At 38.0% G+C, this 19674-nt stretch overlaps 1 protein-coding gene and 1 pseudogene across 6 annotated transcripts in view; one reads left to right on the top strand and one right to left on the bottom strand.

Moving 5' to 3' along the window:
- On the bottom strand, window positions 1-2597 carry LOC145977913 (polycystin-2-like protein 1 pseudogene; annotated as a pseudogene).
- Window positions 2598-16231: 13634 nt separating this feature from the next.
- The window catches only part of LOC145978250 (DNA excision repair protein ERCC-6-like), a 64594-nt gene continuing 61151 nt past the window's right edge, over window positions 16232-19674 (top strand). Inside the window, exons 1-2 of one of the 6 annotated variants that reach the window (XM_083110740.1) lie at window positions 16232-16291; window positions 17784-18148. In XM_083110740.1, the coding sequence (XP_082966866.1) occupies window positions 17816-18148 (333 nt within the window). In that variant the 5' untranslated portion in view covers window positions 16232-16291; window positions 17784-17815. Of the gene's footprint in view, window positions 16343-16433; window positions 16592-17419; window positions 17558-17783; window positions 18149-19674 lie in introns of those variants that run through there. The other 5 variants (XM_083110741.1, XM_083110738.1, XM_083110742.1 and 2 more) reach the window with 5 other exon arrangements.

Here is a 19674-nt window from a genome sequence, read left to right as displayed (position 1 = left end):
ATAGCAGCAAATATAATTAATTCACAATAACAATTATTACATTCGATCGCATTAGGATAGCTAAGAGTTTGCCACCCAACTATTAAGCAACTGAAAAATCTTAACAAAGTACCTTCGTTAGGAACAAACACATATCGTCTTCTTTTGTTTTACCTTTCTCTGACACCCAACATAATATCTATCTCGCGTACAAGAACAATTATCGAACGCTCCAGTTGGTCAACACGTGTTTTAAGCCTATAAAACTTCTCCGATGGCACCCCAGGCTTTTCTGTTATGTTGTCTTCAGGAAGCAATGTCTCTTCAGTTTCGTTATTGTAAGCGGCTGCAGCCTCTAGAATTATGTCTGCATCTTTTTTCTTAATTGGTTTCTCTCTGCTGATGTTATGCTTGGAAAGGAATCGTTCTATTTCGAAATTTGAGAATTTGCATCTCTTCAGCTCACACTTTACTTCGTCGTAATCAATTTCTCCCTTGCCTTCAGTAGGAGGTTTAGTCCTTTTCTTAAGTCCTGTTATGCGAGTGAAGAAATCTCGTATTTGACCATAAAACTTGATCCTTATGATTTGCTGCGAAGTCTCACCTTTTACGTTAGAGTAAGTGTCGGTTACAATCGCCAAGAACATGTTGAGCAACATGAAGTAAATGAAGAAAACGAACACTAGAAAGTAAAGTGGACCTAGCAATCGATTCGTTTTCTCCACTTCCTCAAAGCTGAAATCTCCTAGGATAATTCTGATCAAAGTAACAGTGGCCTTGGCTGGCGAATTGAAGTCCTCAGTCTGCATGCCGAAGAGCAAGTACCCCAACTGTGCAAAGGCGAAGAACACGGTGAAGAACACGACAGAGAAGGCAATTATGTCCTTGCCACACCTCGCCAACGTAGTTCCCAACTGGATCATGACTTTCGTGATGTCTAGATACTCAAACGCCTTCATCCATGCCAGAAATAGGCAAACTGCTAAAGCGTTGTTGAACCTAGTCTGCAAGGTTGCTAACCATTGGAAGCTCGAATGTTCAGAATCGTTGCTGAGCAGATTGTCTATTGTTTTTCCGACAATGACATGGCGGTATATGTTGAGTCCAAAACATGTCCAACCCGAAACAATAAAGGTTGCGTCCAGAATATTCCGAACTGACTTAAAATATTTCAGTCTTGATAGGGACACTTCTACGATCTCCAGTATCGTAAAGTACAAGAGAAAGGCGGTCAGCACAAACTCGCAGCCAAGTACTTCCTTGTCAGATGGAGTGAGGTACCGGAATAGTTTAACCGCTCGGAAAGACCAAGACGGGAACACTCCTCCTGTTGGAGGAAGCTCGAATAATAATCTGTTTACGCAAAAAAGATTGAGGTTAGCGTTATAGACCGTGAAGTCGATTAAAATTGCTCTTGTGCCTCTAGTGATCCATAGGTTATTCTTCAACTCTTTTATTTTGTTCATGGACTCATTCTCGTTTCTACTCAGGTCTTCGAAGTAACCCCCTCCTTTGTAAGTAGCCAGTAACCCCCGGTAACTTGAGAGTCCCAGTTCTTCGGGAGAATGGTAGGTCCAAGCTGAACCTTCCATCAATCCAAAAGGAGCTTTGTCTTCTGCATTTGCAGAATAGGAGTCATAACACGAAGTAAAAGTTCGCTGAAAGTCTACTTGGATTTTGCAAGAATCATTTCTCACTTTTACCTGGCGCAAACGAGGAACTCCTAGTAATTTATTTTCATACAATATATTCCTACTATCTTCATCAAGTTCTTGCATTTTATCTTCGCCATACCAATGGTTCCAGTATAAGTTGGGAACGAATACATCTTCAAGGTAATCCCAAATGTCTTCAATTAGAGTAATATCTTCGAAGCCTATTTCACTTGGGCCAAATTCCTCTTCTACGAACAGCTGTGTGAACTCTTTTGCCAGATGATTCTTTGATTCAATTACCATTCCACTGGCAACTACGCAAAATATTGTCATAAAAATCGAATAGAGAATAAGCTGAGTTACTGTCATGTGTACAAGCAGTGGTTCCTGCTCAGGATCAGTCATGGCTTCAAAATCATCCTGTTTATCCGCATCACTTGGGGATTTTTTCATTTCGGAGATTTTGCCTCGTGAAGAAGTACTTCGAACTTCATTCCCTTCCTGTAATTTTCTTTCAGCATTGTCACGTGGATGTGTCTTGGTACTAGAAGAATCCCTCGCAACTGGAATCTGTTGACTTTCCGTTGATGTACTCGAAGTATCTTCGTCACTTCTACCTGCTGTACTTCTTGGCAGTTTCTTCAGTTCTTTATCATTCTTAATTGCAGGTTCTTGTTTTGATCGAAAGAAGTGCATTGCTGATTTTTCTGACACTTCACAATATAAAAGTGTTAATTACACCAAGAGAAATATACACCCTGCATTCACAAATATCTTGAGCTTCAAGACTTCAAGGATGTTTATAATTAATACGACACATACCAGTAATCAGTAAACACAATCATATTACATAATACTAGAGAAAAATGAAATAACAAATTCCACTAAAAAAGTGTGCGATTTCAAATGTTCATCCAGTAACATATAACAATTGTTTGCTTCATTTTCTTCCTGTCTCTTGGCTAAATATCATCATCATCAACAACAACAAATTTTATTGGACTTGCAGTTTACATCTGGCTGTTTACGCCCAGCATACTCTTGGCTAAATCAATCAATCAACAAATTTTATTGGACGTTCAGCTTTACATTTTTTATATACATTTTACACACAAACTTCAAATGCACCCCTAATACCTTTTTATATATAATTACATTCACTCATTCATTAAAAAATTATTACAATTTTATATCAGCTTGTCTCAAAAAGCAAGTATTATACGTACAGTGGGATCCATGAGTATTACCGTGCAAATTGTCCATGACCATTTTCATTCATTTTTATCTTACATCCTGGGTGCTTTTAAGCGATGGATTCTTATGTGTGCTGGTGCAGAAGTTCTCAGCTTGTCTTGAGTTTTCTTTTAATTCTTGAAGTTCTTATTGGGTCAAATAAAGTGCATGAACATGATGATGGACGATTTGCACGGTAATACTCATGGATCGCACTGTACATATATCCAATTCGAATAACTGGTCCGTACAACGATGAAGTCAAATTTATGGGAAAAGGCACATTCATTTTTGATAATGTTTTGTGTAAAGTCTTTCGTTTTTCTGAGTGAATTGGGCATTTCAAAATAATATGATGAGCATCAAATTCCACCAAAATTCAAAATCCCACCAGGATGCAAGTGATAATGGCACGGGAGCTGAACATTTCACAACAATCAATGTCCAGGGTACTTAATGAAGACCTTGGACTTGGAACTTACCAGCGGAGTTTTCGACATTTCCTGACGCCATACCTGAAGAAGCAGAAGGAACTGAAATCGAGAAGGCTCCTCTAGTGGTACGGCGCCAATTTGCATCGCAGGATTCTTTTCACTGATGAGAAAGTGTTCACAACTGAATAAAGTTTTAACCGCCAAAATGAAAGGACGTGTGCTTCAACTCTCGAAAAGTTCGTGAGAGAGTTCCCAAAGTTCAGAGATGCCACCAGCCCTCCTCAGTCATGGTTTGGTGAGCTATGGCAGTTCCACCAGGCCTCGTTTTAGTGAAAAGGGCTTAAAAACCCGTGTGAATGTGTATGCCGAAAGTGTGCTGGATCCTTCCATGATCCTTGAACCAAACAATGTTTCACAATGAACCTTGGAGGTTCCAGAAGGATTCTGCTCCAGCTCATAAGGCGAGGATGACACAACGATGAATGAAGACCAGTGTATTAGATTTCATCTCCACTATTGATTGGCCATCTGATAGCCCTGATCTCAATACCCTGGAAAAACAAAATGTTGGTGCTAGAGGGGACTGTTTGGAAGAAGAGGCACCCTATAATTGGAAGTTTAAAGCGCTCCTTGATGGCAGCAGTGGCGGACTTTCCCATCGAGACCATCCGTGCTGCAATAGATGTCTGGTCAGAGACACTTCGAGCCTGCGTGAGGGCAATAAGTGGACATTTTGAAAACTGATCGGTACTATTTGTGTGTAATATATGTAAGTGTAACATAGTAAAATAATATTTAAAAATCTGAAAAACAATATTCAACGTATTCGCAAAGTAGTGTGTAACAGTATTTATGGCTAGACTAGGTATATATCATTTTCTATTATATGCACATTACAAAATAAAAATCTTAATCATTTCTCAATAGATTATTTATAACAAATATTTATATATTATTCAGAAGAAGATTGTTTTCAACATCTGCCTTGGTGTTTATCCATATTTTAAAATCGTGGGAGATTAATAGGTTCCTAAATCTACAACACCATTACGTCACTTCTTTAGGATCATTCCAAAGACGAGGAGGACTCGAACCTGCAACCACTCAACGTTCTCTGGAGGCGGCTACTGGTAACTATTGGGCAAAACACAACCTAAATGTCAACTTGATCAAATGTAGATCACCACTTCTCTTCCCTTACATTAACATTAGTGTGTTCCTGTGCACTGAGCAGTTTGTAGTTTAGGAAAGTATCCTCTTGTCTGTCGTTACAATTAGAATTACCTTCTGTTTTTAAAAACTGAGCTATGTCCTCTTTGCGGTTCTTTCCTTCTGTCTCGTCTCTTTCAATGTTTAAGTCAACAAACTTGCAAACAGCTTCAAATTTTAACCACTCTTCCCGAAACATGCCCATTTGATACAACTCAAAAATCATAAATGAAGAATTACAATTGGTCAAAACATCACCTTGTCTTGTTTGAAATATCTGGTGTATGTAATATAAGAATCTGCCTACGTCGTCATTTGACACGACTATGTTTTCATCGTCATGGAATGCTTGAGAAAATACACACAATGTGTTCAGTAGTTCCTTCTCACATGAATTCTCAGGGTTGAAGAATACATATTGTGTGTTGCTGTCCATTTGATCTAAAACAAGACAATATTACTGCGTTTAAATATCATACGGTAAACTATACACACATACACAGCGGAGAAAGCAGTGCAGGATAAAACCTTCATTTATCAGGATTTTTTATTTATATCCATTTAAACCACTACAAATACCAATTCTAATTAGAGAGATTTTATCCAATAATCTCTCATCGTTAATGTTAAAGAGAGCAATTTAAGTTAACAACACTGGGAAACGATTAAAGCTTACGAAAAGCTTTTGTCATTGCAGGGACTTTAATGTACGACCATTGGAGTGGAAATCCAGAACGATAACAACTTCCACACGCGATCACTATTCTTTCAGCCATATTTATAACGGAAAGACGAAATCGTTCAATGTGAATTATAAACATCATTCTCCCTCAGCGATGGCTCCTGGATTAATCATCTTGGGGTGCTGAGAGGGTGCGGATTAAATTTTGGAGGGTGCGATGTGGGAAGGAAAATGAAACCTGTATGCAACCTTTAGCGACTGCATCAAATAACGATCAACTTTTAGCAGGCATCTATGATGATATTTCCATCAAACTGCTTCATTTTGTTTTATTTTACCACAACCACGTGTGTCGGCCACCGTAGCGGAGTGGTTAGCACATCGCGCTACGACGCCAGGGGTCCCGGATTCGAATCCCGGCCTGGGCATGGATGTTTGTGAGTGTCCATTCATCAATTGCATCAAACGAGCGCGGAAGAAAATTGAGGGGTGCGGAAGCATCCCTTCGCACCTCCTTGGTACTACCCCTGCCCCCCTCCTCTTTCTATTTTGTAAAGGACACACAAATACTTCTTTATAGCAAATAAAGAGAAAGGGAGTATAAATCGTCACAAGAAATTAAAACGAATATAGTCTACATTTGCGCAGGGGGCGTCTTAGTGGAAATACACCAGCGTGGAACATGTTGCTCACATTGTGCAAGGTCAGGCCAACCTTTATCAGTTATTGTGGATACCTGGGAAGAAGTTACGTCATGCTGCTGAGTTCGATTCCCCCGCTCCCTTGACTTTGAACAGGCTAAATCCCTGACAAGGTACGATGAAACAGTTACTGAAAAGCAGGTTGTCTACTATATATCATGCTTTTGGAAATTTCAATAAGCAGAATATAACATGTATTCATAACATTAATTAAGAGCAGAGGCGTCTCGTGAACGCATGCGTCAATTGTGGGAAAAAGGACAGCTTGCTCTGCGACGACATTCATGAGCATTTCTCCATTCTAATTTCTTCACGCATGCATCATGCATTGTGGGAAAAGAATTATTACTTTCTTTCACTTCAGATCCAAGAAATGCAATATAAGCTTAGTTCAGCGCCCTCGTGTAAAATAAATACTTCTCCAATATGAAGAAATTAGAATGTAGAAATGCTCATGAATGTCGTCGCAGAGCAATCTGTCCTTTTTCCCACAATTAACGCATGCGCAGCATGCACCGCATGCGTTCACGAGACGCCTCTGATTAAGAGTATTTGAAAATAAAATCCTTTCAAAAATATTTGGACCTAAGAGGGATGAGGAGACAAGTGAGTGGAGAATTACATAATTTAGAGCTGCATAATTTGTATTCCTGTCCAGATATTATTAGAATAATTAAATCAAGAAGACTTAGGTGGGCAGGCCACGTGGGACGAATGCGAGAGGAAAGAAGAGTTTACCTTTACAGGATTCTTGATGGGAAACCTGATGGAAAGAGACCTGCAGGAAGGCCAAGACGAAGATAAAGGGATAACGTTCAGATCAACCTAAAGGAAATCGGTAAGGATGGAAAAGATTGGATTGATCTTTCCCAGGATAGAAACAGATGGAATCCTTGTGTTACTGCAGCCATAAACCTTCGGGTTTAAGACGGCTAGAGTTAGTTGCTTGCGTGACTATTATTTAATGTCGTTTGTCTCCTTTTGTAGGCTCATCACGACGATGAGAATGATTGGTTAGTTGAAATAGCGAATGAACAATGACGATGGAATATTGCAGAGACCTGGAGGATACAGGAACTTGAATGTCTGACAGTGAGAGGTACGAGTTGGTTAAACGGTTGTAGTGTTTCGTTTGGTTTAGAGCTTATTAATGACAGCCCTGTATGAGGAAAACAATATAACTAAATAGAGTTGGAGAATTTATTTTATCTATGTGAAGTGAATCAATCTTCATGAAAGTTCATAAAATGTTTACTATACATTTGTTTAATTTTGAATGACTAGTAAATGGCGATATGGCGGAAACTCAGTGGCGGCGATTAGATGGGGCGTGGGGGGAGTAGTTGCCTCCTACTTTTTGCCCCCGCACTATGGCATCTTAATGCTAAATCTTGTCTACCAAGAGAAAGTAAACTGTCCTTGTCCCCCAATTTTGGCACTCAATCGCCGCCACTGAGGAGACTTCCTAAGAAAAAGTACGTATGTGCCGAATGGTCATCTCTATAATAAATTGGTTTGTGTTAACACATTTGAAGCCTATGCTATTAGTGTTTTAATAAAAAAAATCGTAGCCTACGATCTTATTTGATTTTTTAAATACCTTCCCTCCCCCACATATTCTCGATCTAGGACATTTTGAAGGTGATGTAATCAACACCACGCTCAAGTCGCTTTTACCTCCAGGGTTGCCCCAAGGTAACAATTGATTAGAGGTTGAGTGAGCCCCAGAGCCACTTTATGCGGGGACCAGGAAACTCCGGCCTTAGATCACCCACCCCGGGAATCGTACCCGGGTCTCCCGCGTGGCAGCCAGACGCCCTACAGACTAGAACCGCGGCTCCTCATTTCGAGCCCTGCCCATGTCTTTTCCTGGGTTCGAATTCTCGTCTGATTTCTTTACGCGTTAAACTGGTCACTACGGCATGGATGCGTTGTCACCTTCTGCTAATCGGTCCCGGGTTCGATACCCGGTGGAGGCACATGGCACAGTGGTTCGGATCCCATTTTAAACCCTGTAGGTCAAGTCCCGATTAGCCTTACTGTGCATAAAGTGGACTTAAAACACCAACTCAAACCTTCTGCTAATCTCGGTTACAATAGAGAAAAAAGCAACTTTACAATATAATACAAGAATTGTTATTTATTTACCAGGCGTAATTTGCACAAACCAAACACTGTAAGAAAATGCCGGTAGTACCTGTATGCAGTTCCCTTGTTTAATACCAATATAACATTTAATCACAACTAACCTATTAGTCCACTTTTGTACACTGATTAGCAATGAAAAATTTATAGCATTTATGTAATACTAATAAGTTGTTAAATCGAAGAAAATATCCAGCCAAACACTCACAGATTATTCAGTGCCTTTTCCTTCCTAAAGTCAAGTCCGAATTCGTTGAACGCTCAGAGGCAAATTCACGTTCCAGTTCCTTGTGCAGCTCTCAACACTTGCTACAGGAATCTGACTGTTGCAATTTTTAGATACAATTCAATGACGCAGAAACAGCCAACGACCTTGTTTTTAATTTTGGGAAAATTTGGTTCCGAAAATAGTCTGGGGTGTAATCTCACATCAGGCAACTTTCACATCACTCGCTGGAAAGTGAAAATGTTTTCACCAGATCATTTACCAGAGCACCTATTTAGGCAAAACACTTACACTCTTCTGAAAACTGATACATCAGTATGGGGTTTAAACTCTTCCTTTGTGCGGATAACATGAAATGTTGCATAGGCGTCGGGAAGGGGTAGAACCGTATATCAGTCAAGCAGTCCCCGTCTTCACTTGGAAATTGACAACGTTCAGTTCAGGTTAAAAAAAAACAGTACACTTGCTACTCTTAGTGTTAATCAGGCCCGTACCCGGGGGAGCAAGGGAGCCATGTCCCCCCCCCCTCGAGTCATGAAATATTTTGATGCAAACCTACAAAAATAACATGTATAATTTTTAAGATTTGGCAAGAATTTAGATTTTCTTCTTGTATAAATGAATGGGTTGTCTCTGGAGAGAGGCAGACTGCAGAAGTATGCAGTCTATTATATTTAGTAATTTTAGTTTTATAACCATTTATGAAAAGCTACTAAATGTTCCAATTTGGTCGGGACAGTTCACATATTAACTCCCTGTTTTGACTTTTGCAGTCTTGATGAGAAAATGTCCTCTCTTTGTGGTTAATTCACATGTTCTTTGTTATAAGTATAATTCCATAGCGTTGTTGGTCACATTCAGGGTACTGTTTTGATTTTGAGTTGGTGTTTTAAGTCCACTTTATGCACAGTAAGGCTAATCGGGACTGGACCTACAGTTTAAAGTGGGATCCGAACCACTTGTGCCTCCACCGGGTATCGAACCCGGGACCCCTTGATTACAAGGCAATGACGCTACCACTGCGCCATGGGGGAGGCCCCCTCACATTCAGGGTACGAATTCCCATGGCGGAAGGGGGATCTCCCCCTTCCCACCAACGGTCTTGTTCTATAAAAGGAGTTTGTGTTATAACAACAAAGATAAGAAATTAGTTTGGACTTCAAACATGTGCGTGAATGTAGCATACATCTTTTGTTCTCTCTCTCTCTCTCTCTCTTTAGGGTTGGTAACAGCATGCGGTAAAAAAGTACTTATACAGTCATAGATAATATTTTAAAATTATATCAAATTGGACTAGTAAGAAATGGAGCCGTTGATGCGAAGGTGGTTGTCATTGTCACCCTAGGCCCCTGGAACATGGAAATTAGACCGACCTGTTATTTCTCCTCCATTTCTCACCTCCTTTTGTCGTGAATAAAACATAGCACTTACATGTTAATTTAATAGGAAACTGATGTCTTCTTAAAGTTTCTTATTTTTTGTACCTCCACCTAGTTATCTTTAATTTGCTATCGATTTTGCAGATGTGAACAATAACACACACTGCTTCAATGAAGATGGTGTGGGATGCACAACCGACTGTCCTTTTATTAGCCACATTTCTTGAATGCTAAGTTTTCTTTTCATCGGATTCAACGGAAAATAGTAAGTACATAAAATTTATACATGTTTAAGTATGCCAGCTAGATATAGGTAAGGAGGTGCAAATTCGGTGCAGGGGGTGCGAAAATTATTCCCGTCCTCGGTGCTGAAATCTATAGATACAACTCTGATAAGGAAATATTTCCTTTCGAGAGACCATTAATAGATTTACACTATTATAGAAACATAACAATAAAGATATGAAAATTTAATTATCATTTTTAATAAAAAAGCAATGATTAAATACTATGTAACACTTATTAAAAAAATCACCTATCTTCTAATATCTTGACATTTTGAACCAGTCGTTAAGGGAATTAATTTGCTAGTTTATAAATGTAGCAAGTTAATTTGTTTATATATGTTTATAAATATAAATATATATAAATTAATTCATTAATTGACGATATTAATTAATAATTTACACATATTTCATGACAATTATACATGTACACATGTACACACACACACACACACATATATATATATATATATATATATATATATATATATATATATATATATATATATATATTGTAACGGTCGGATTGACCATTACTGGTTTTGGTAATATGTTAATTAATTGCTGGCCAGCTACAAGGTGTAGGGTTAAGTAATATGTTTCCATGAGTGTACTTTTACGTTATTATTGCAAGTAAGTGTATATGCTTATTGGATTGTGCTTTGCTGGATATTAGATTCCCCTGTTTTTACCTCCACGGTTGGGGGAGCTAGCTGTCTTTAAAAAGACCGTTGGCAGTGGAATTTTCCAACGCTACGGGGTCCACGTCCACGGACGTTTACCCCAACTATAAAAAAGGCCAGTGGGCTTTAGCAAAAAAAAAAACAGTGTTTCCCCATTGATCGACGAAAGAGGAACGTCTCCTCAAGTTTAGTCCACTTATGGTGGCTAAACTGGATATAATAATGTAGCATCTGGTTATGCCAGCCCCTGTTGCTGTCCCAAGTCCCCTTTTAGAAAAATCTTTGAATATGTGGATATTTCCGTATTGAATAATTGATGCCCAAAGGAAGAGTGAAGGCGTAAGGAAACGCATTTGTAATGAACGGAATATCATTTAAGCTGAGGATAGGCCCACAGAGATAGTTATTCTAACTCTGTGGTAAAGGAAGTGCCGATGGTTATGCCATAGGTGCGCAATTATATTGATCTAGAGATTTGTTAATTTGGTCTATGCAAGACACACATGGAAACGCTATGTAAAATATGTATATATATAACTACGTATAATAAACCAATATATCCTACGAGAATGTTATGATTTAAAGAACTACGGTACTGTCCATTTAACAAGTTGTATATTCACTTTCTGTACATGTGTAAACGAACCAGGGACATAAAATATAAATTATTGTGTGAAACTCCCCCTTTTGTAATTCCGGCGCAAATATAATCTGCTCGCTTGGCACCCAGGGTGAGGTGAAAGGAGAGACTGAGGGATTAGAGTAGGAGGAAATCCAGAGGGCCGGATAGAAACGAGGGATATAACCAAGGTTTCGAACTTGGCCCTTCTCAAAAAAATCCTGGGTACGGGCCTGGTGTTCATAACATATATAAAGTTAAGTAAGTTGGAAATCGAACAGAATAATCAAAGTAAATATTACATATTTCTTCTGTAATGCATAAAATGCGTAAAAATGTACCGTTCTTGTATCATCCTAAAAATTACCAGAGACCATCGATACACATACAAATTTTTTGCAAGCCACTCCACAGCTGTTTTTTATGCGTTTGCTTTTTATTTCGTACAAAAACTTTTCCCGCATACTGAACGTTCATGTAAAGAATGATTTTCTTTTTAATGTTTATTAAATATTCACATAGACAAAGTTAATACCCTGTGTAAGAGTTCCATGTATCTATCGCTTTTTAGACACCTGTACTTGTTAAATAATTATTGTCACTAAGATGCATGCAGTGGCGGCGATTAGGATGGGCTGGGGCCACTCTCCCCACTCTTAATGCTAAGCCTTGTCTACCATGAGTGAGATAATCCCCCCGCAGGGACCGCGACAGGGGTGGACACGGGTGGGCAAGCGCCCACGCAAAAATGCCTGTGCCCACCCGATTGCCCACCCAATCAAATTCACTAAGTACATAGGCCTATACTTGGGGATATGTGAATGTTGCAATAAATAAGTGTATTCTGGTGTTCATTACATGCATATTTTACTAATGAATATTATCTATACTAGAAATGTTCACATATCATCATCCCATAAAAAACTGATTTAACTTGGTCATTAGAAAGCAAAGGGAATTAGTAGAGATCTTGAAACAAGAAGACTGTGACCAATTAAATACTTCTATGATTAGAAGCAGCTAGTGGGCTTAGGAGGCGCAAAATTATGCAGGGTATGGTCAAGATGAGATCAGGGTTTAGGGTGAGCTTGAGGGCTGCAGCTCCGAGCCTTCACTGTGGAAAAAACTGCTTTGAAAAGTACCACATAATGAAAAAATTAGGTACTTCGGAGGTGACGAAAAATGTAGAAATACGTATAACTAACCACCTTATGTACCTTGGCCAAAAGTTATAACTGAAATTGTGGAGGGTGATTGAAGTGAGGTCTTGGTGTTGTAAGCTCCGGGTCTTCACATATATAAATCCCGGCCTGAGTATTATTAAAATAATCTCTAAATAAACAAATAAAAGCCTCAGCGTTGCTTCCTCCAGCAACACAATAAATTATTTCGACTTTTTAATTAGGTCTACATTGAAATTCCAAAAGTGTCTCCTTCTTTATTTCATTAAAATTTTTATATTTATGTTTATATTTTACATACCTATCGTTTTCAAATATCTACATGATATTCAAAATAACAATTTTGTATTGGTTCTACTATGTAATAAATACTAATAAGAAGCAATCACAATAACCACTACAATACCGAGGTAGCCTATATTAGCCGGACCCTGTGGCCGAGTTGTGTCGACCCCCGTGGCGGAATGGTTAGCACAGCGCGATACGACGCCAGGGGTTCCGGGTTCGAGTCCCGGGTAAGGCATGGGTATTTGTGTTTGTCCAAATGAGAAAAAATTAAAATTGAGAAAAACCGAGAAATGAAAAACTGAGAATAGAGTGAAAAACGGGATATTCCTTAAAAAAAAAAAAAAGGTCCCGGGTTCGAATCCCGCTGGGGCTTGGTTGTTTGTGAATGTCCATTCATCAATTTCATCATTTCATCACTCATCCCCATCTTCGCAAATTAGCCAAGAGGTACAAAATGCGAATTAAAATAAACTAAATCATTCAACCGAGGTATATTAATTTTGATGTAACAGTTATGTGAGTTTGGAAAAAGCAACAGAATTATGGAATTGATAATGGATGGCTAATTCTATTTAGAAATCTAAATTTTGCCTTTCAGTTACGTAATCATGCGATTTTTCTTGTGATTAACTTACGTCGAATAAAAAGAAGAAGGGGTTGTAAGAAAAGCATTGTTTTGAGGGCATCGGAGAACTAATCAATCACGATGGGAATGGTTTAAACTTTAGAAGCATCAGAGGTTTAGCCGAAAAGGTCAACAGAATCTGTAGATGCAGATGAAGTAAAGAAGAAAAGGTATGTCACGAAGTATCTATAAGAAATTTTTGTTTGTTTTTAAGTCGAATTTTATGCTCAGATAGGCTAATCGGGATTTAACCTACAGTTTAAAATGGAGTCCGAACAAGTGTACATTGTGCTTCCTCCAGGGGAGGGGGCAGTAGAGACCAGAACTCTTCATTATAAGGCGAAAACGTTATGCCATTGGAGAAAAAATACATACAGGAAGAACTCACAGGGAACGTGTTACATTTAGCAGTCCCCATAAATGATGCGTTCATTTAAGAGGGTGTATTCCCAGAGACAAATATTTGAGACTTTCGGAAAACAACGTTATTGTTCACGGAGTCAGCTGCCTTGATCCAACAATGAAGCACTGTGAAATTGTAACTTTCGAAGTGGTATGAACTAATGAAACTCCACTTTTGGAAGAGTAAGTTGTTGCTGATTTGACTTTATTTGTTCTATGTGAAGTCACTTTTCTGCTAATTTTAGCTCATGGTGACAATGAGGTTCAATGGTGATTAGATGAAATTGACGAAGGGGGGGGGGAACAAATATACGCAGACATTGAAAATACAAACACCCCCCCCCCCCCACAAATGATTATTTTGATTGTGGTTCCAGGCGCCGGAGACTCGTTTGACTGCAAGATTAAAGTTTCCAGGGTATACTGCGCAGGATGGAAGTTGACATTTGAGCGCTTTCGAAAAGGTGACGCCATAGAAAACAAGTCCTCTGTGAAAAAGAGATGAATTACTAGGTATAGTGATCAATTTCGATGAATTCCTTGTGTGCAAAATCACATCCTACAAAATGTAAACTATTTGTTACCTCAGTGCATGTGTTCATCTAACCATACGTGCATCACATCTCCCGCATGAGTAACGAAGACTTGCTTCAGAAAGCGAATAACGACTTGTCTAACAGATTTTTTGGGCGATATTTTGTCAAAATAGCCTTTCATAAACCTGGGGATACTTTATGCAGAATGAACGAAGAATTGGTTTTTACGTGTTTGTTTGTTTACATTCCCAAAATAAGACATTAATTTTAATCCAAATATCCAGTGACGGCGATTAGGAGGAGCGAGGGGGGGGGGAGATCTCCCCGCCACATTTTGCCACTTGTTGCACCCGCACTATGGCCTCTTAATGCTAAGACTTTTCTATCAAAGAAGTAAATTGCCCTTGCCCCAAAGTTTTGGTACCCGATACCCGTTACTGCAAACATTCAAAATACATTTGTCAGTTATAATAACCTTGTAAGCCAAGAAAAGTGATCATTAACCTCCAAGTTTCAGTCAAAAACTCATATGAAAACTATATAATGAGGAACATGCATTTAAATTACGAAAAAGTAATTTAATCCTTTACCATTGTCTTCCATCGGCGGAGTGGTTAGCACATCGCGCTATGACGTCAGGGGTCCCAGGTTCGAATCCTGGCCTGGGCATGTATGTTTGCGAGTGTCCATTCATCAATTTCATCATATCATCACTCATCCCCATCTTTGCAAATTAGCGAAAAGTGGCACAAAAGCAAAGTAAAATAAAGCATATCAATCAATCAATTGTCTGCCATCACAATTTCTATCACTGTCGCCTAATATATAAAGTGGAGTAGGTATGTGACTTGTATGTTTGCACTTGAAGAACAAAATGTGATGCAACCACTTCACATTTATTTCACTACATTGACATGACGGAAAGAATGTGATTAAAACGTATGGCTCCGCACACACAAGCATTTCCTTGAAATAATTGTGTCCATCGGAGACAAAGAAGTGGAAGAAGATTGTAAGAGAGAAGGGGATACATATGTCTGTATGTCGTATGTATCTTACACTCACTTACACTTACAAGGCCTTACATTTATACCTGCCCACCCTAATCTATCAATATACAGCTTCTGCCCAACCGGTCGAAAATTTCTGGCGCCGCCCCTTCCCCGCTCCAGTTTTGGCACCCAATCTTCGCTACTGGATGTATGTATACCAAAATAACGTGGGTGGAGTCTATGGAGGCAATTTTGCAAAGGTTTGAGAATCATTGTTGCAGTCTGTCAGAAACAACCACACTTTACAGACGCGAAAGCCTATGAAAGATTAGTGGGCAAAAAAAAAAAAGAAAAAAGAGCATTTCGAAAAGAGCGAAGAAAGATGTCGGGAGGAGTAAGACCTATAAACTTTCTTGTTTTCAGCAGTGGAAGAGAAGCAGTGATGTATCCGCGCACCCCAACAACGTAACCCCTCTTAACACCTCCTCAAATTTCCTCCACACCTCAAATGTTTAGCAAATTTCCAATTTATGGTCATTTTGGGTCTAGCTAAATATACTCTTGTACACCCTAAATACGGATTTATATCTTCTCAGATGGGAAATTCTGGATAAATCCCTGAAGAGAGGTCGCATTGAGTTCCTGCAGAAATTTATGAACAATGTACAAAATCACATCGGAGGTTATGCTAGACCTTGCCCCTACTTCTCTCCCTCCACGCACTTGGCGTTGGCGCCGCATGTGAACAGAACGAAAGTTTGATACCGGCTTGTTTTGACAGCAAGATGAATTGCGAAACTTTGGAAGCCTCCTTTTGACCTTAAAGTGGATACATAGAAACGCGGAATAATGCGGCGGCTTACTTATTCATGAGATTTTGAAAATGATCTTTTTTTAAAAAAGTGAAAATGTCAATTTGCCAGGAAAGAGCTTCAGCAACTCTAATGTTTCTATCTCGTTGGTTACACGTGGTTCTGTCGATTCTTCCTGTACAGGAGTAACACAAGGAAATTAATGATAATACAATTTTTAAGTAAGGTAAATAAATATATTATTATTGTACGTGAGGTGTCGTGGGTTTCTCGTTAGGTACGATAGATTAAAATTATTTCATTTGTTATGTTTCAGCCATTTAATGTTGGCCAATAGTTCGACTTGCGTTACAGTGTGCGATTGCAATGTAATAATCATGGTGAAATTACCGTACGTGGTTTTACAAATGAAACTTATTGTCAAATATCACTATGATTTATGTTGTAGAATGTGAATTTCAGAAATAGAAGAGTAGGTCAAACACTGTGTTTGTTATATTTTATTATTGTTTATTATTATAACATTGTAAGTAATAAATTAAAATATTTTATTATCCTGTCATGCTGGCCGACTTCTACAAGTTGGTACTTGACTACACGTAGTTTGACAATAGAAAAGTTTTCATATCCATTGAATGTTGTGTAACATCAAAGCACGTGAAAAAAGTTACAATCTTTGGTGTACTGTCATTTTCATCCAGCTGGTTATATTATTGTCAAATGTATATTTCTATTTTTTTTATATATGAACTGTGTCTAAATATAATTTTTGATTTTGCGAATCAGATTGATTTCTGCTTGCTACAGGAACAATAATAATTGTTGTATTCACATATAAAGTAATGCTTTCCCAACCTATGTAAGGTAGGCAAGAACTGCATAACAACCGTCTTTTAAACAGTTAACCCTTCGTCTGTACACGCATATTTTTGTTTTTTGGTTTGTACACCTGGTTCAGGCAGACCCTGTCATTATATTGTCTTTTGATTGTCATAAGTGAATGTAAAATGCAGAAAATATGTTAGAATGCCATTGAATTGACGACAATGTTAATGCTGAACATAAGAAACAAATTACTTTTTATTCATCAATAATTAAACAACAAAAATTTAGATTTTTTGGTTCACATATATTTTTCTTACTTGTTTTCTACACCTAAGTCAGGCAGACCCTGTCATTATATTACATCTTTGGATTGTCATAAATGAATATAAAATATGAAAAATATGCTAGAATACTGTTGAATTGACAACAATGGTAATGCTGAACATAAGGTATGATTAAACAACAGAAATCTAGATTTCAATACAAAAAAATAGTAGGCTAACTTACTCATCAGGGTGTGACCGACTCTGTGAAATGAATCAGAAAGTTAAATGTATCAACTGGTTTTATTTGAAGCTGCAAAATGCACTTGTGCTTCCATGGTCATCTGGTAGGGGTCAAAAGGGAGCATAGACCCCCAACCTGGAAAATGAAGGTCAACCAAAAGGTACATGTTTCACACATATAATTTTATTTCAGTCTCAATTAACTTCCAAGGGAAGCAATGTTTTATGAGGGGAAAATGTGCCTGGTGTACAGACGGAGGGTTAAAGTTGCAACAATACAGTAAACGTGTATTATTTTGAGTAATAGAAAATGATATAAAATAACATAAAAGTATGCAGTAGGAACAAGTTAACAACAGAAATTTGTTTACTGTTCTGTCTTTTCAGGCTTACATAAGATTCTCTAGATAGGAACACAAATGATGGAGGCAACAGTGAAAGATAATGCAAAATTGGACAGTTCTGGAGAAGGAAATGGAATGTGTGATGTGAAAGATGATGTTAAAATGGACAGTTCTGGAGAAGGAGGTGGAATGTGGGATGCGAAAGATGATGTTAAAATGGACAGTTCTGGAGAAGGAAGTGGAATGTGTGATGTAAAAGATGATGTTAAAATGGATAATTGTGGAGAAGGAAGTGGAGTTTGTGAAGTGAAAGAAGATGTAAATGAACTGTGTGGCGAAGAAAAGGAAGATTTCAACAATTTTACTATAGATAGACACTCCATAGAAATGGTTGCATTTGAGAAGCAGGTATGCAAAATATTGTTTGTTTCTTCTTAGTATTTCAGTTGAATGCTTTAGTTACTGTAATGGGCATATTACAATGAATTGTAGCCTAATGAAGTTACTCTGGGTAACTTAAATTATTACTTTCTCAGTACTTACATTAGTAACACATTATCAAAATTACAAAAGTTATTGCAATGGTATTTAGGGTAAATGTTTACTATACACAAACACATTTCTTGATTTTTATAGAAGAAACTACTTATGGAAACTAGTTCCTTTAGCATTGTTGAACATCTGGAAGGTGGGAATGTGTCATAGCGGAAATTCATTATTTTTGTTGAAAATTAATTCTCCGACGCACAATAGCCTTTGGCGGGTACACCTTCGTAGATCATGGTATGTCGTGATTGTGTTTTGTCGATGTTCATTGGGTATGCAGTGTTTCCAACCTTCTGTGTTTCCAACCTTCTGTGTTTCCAACCAAAAATACAAACAGTTAAAATCCGTTGAACCATTCATGATAGCCCCAAGAAACATTATGTGAGGTTAGGTTAGGTTCAGTTAGATTAGGCAAACATAGTTAAACAAATTTTAACTATGTTTGCCTAACCTAACTTAACCTAACCTAACCTTACGTAATGTGTCTGGGCTATCGTCAATGGTTCAACACATTTTAACTATGTTTGTATTATTTCGGTTAACCCTTATGAACACGCGTGAATATTTGTGACAACCACAGGCATGGGGTGTTTTCCACCCCACACTTTATATTGCATTTTTTTTTACAAATGTATGAGTACAAAGGTTTTTCTGTTTTTTTTTGTAACAATTAGTCTTTTCCATAATAGTTAAACATATTTTAGCTATATAAAACAGCAGTATAGTGGTTTGAATAATTGTTGATTAGACAGTTACATTTTTCTTCTGTATTTTAAAGTATCTTTAAAAAAAACTAAAAATATTAACTGTACCCAAAAAATAATAGTTTTTTTACTTTCATGTGGTTACAAGACAGGGCAATGAACCAACTGAAGATGTTTTAGACATAGGTTTATTATACAAATTTATTAGTAAATCACCATCGAGTATTGGTGAATTTAGCCAGCTGTTTATGATTTCATAAAAACTTTTTCCTAAACCAACAAAATATTTAGAGTGCTTTTTTGAATTTTTGATAAAATCTGAACAAGAGTATTATTTAAACAGATACATTTATAAAAAATTATAAAATTTAAATCAAATTTACAACATGTTACTTAGCTACTGAGAAAGGTTTTTGTGAGTGAATGTTCAAATTTATTCTGGACGGCATTCTTCACAGTAGATAAAGATGTGATCTTTGCACAGAAGCTTGTTACAGGTACAGCACGATGACTGAGTTTTCCGGTCCTTGGTTCGTGGGCAGACTTCACAGCGACCGAAGGCTCTCTTTTCCCTTTGTCTTGGCTCTTCCGGAACTCCGCTGAGACGCTTGGCACCAGCATTGATGTGAAGTGGTAGCGTTTGAAGGGAAGCACGACTTGCAATATGGGCCTTAGCCAATTGCT

The sequence above is a fragment of the Lepisma saccharinum genome, chromosome 24 (genome assembly GCF_977018435.1).
Source record: "Lepisma saccharinum chromosome 24, izLepSacc3.1, whole genome shotgun sequence".
In the NCBI taxonomy this organism is placed as follows: domain Eukaryota; kingdom Metazoa; phylum Arthropoda; class Insecta; order Zygentoma; family Lepismatidae; genus Lepisma; species Lepisma saccharinum.
This window is presented reverse-complemented; position numbering and strand designations above follow the sequence as displayed.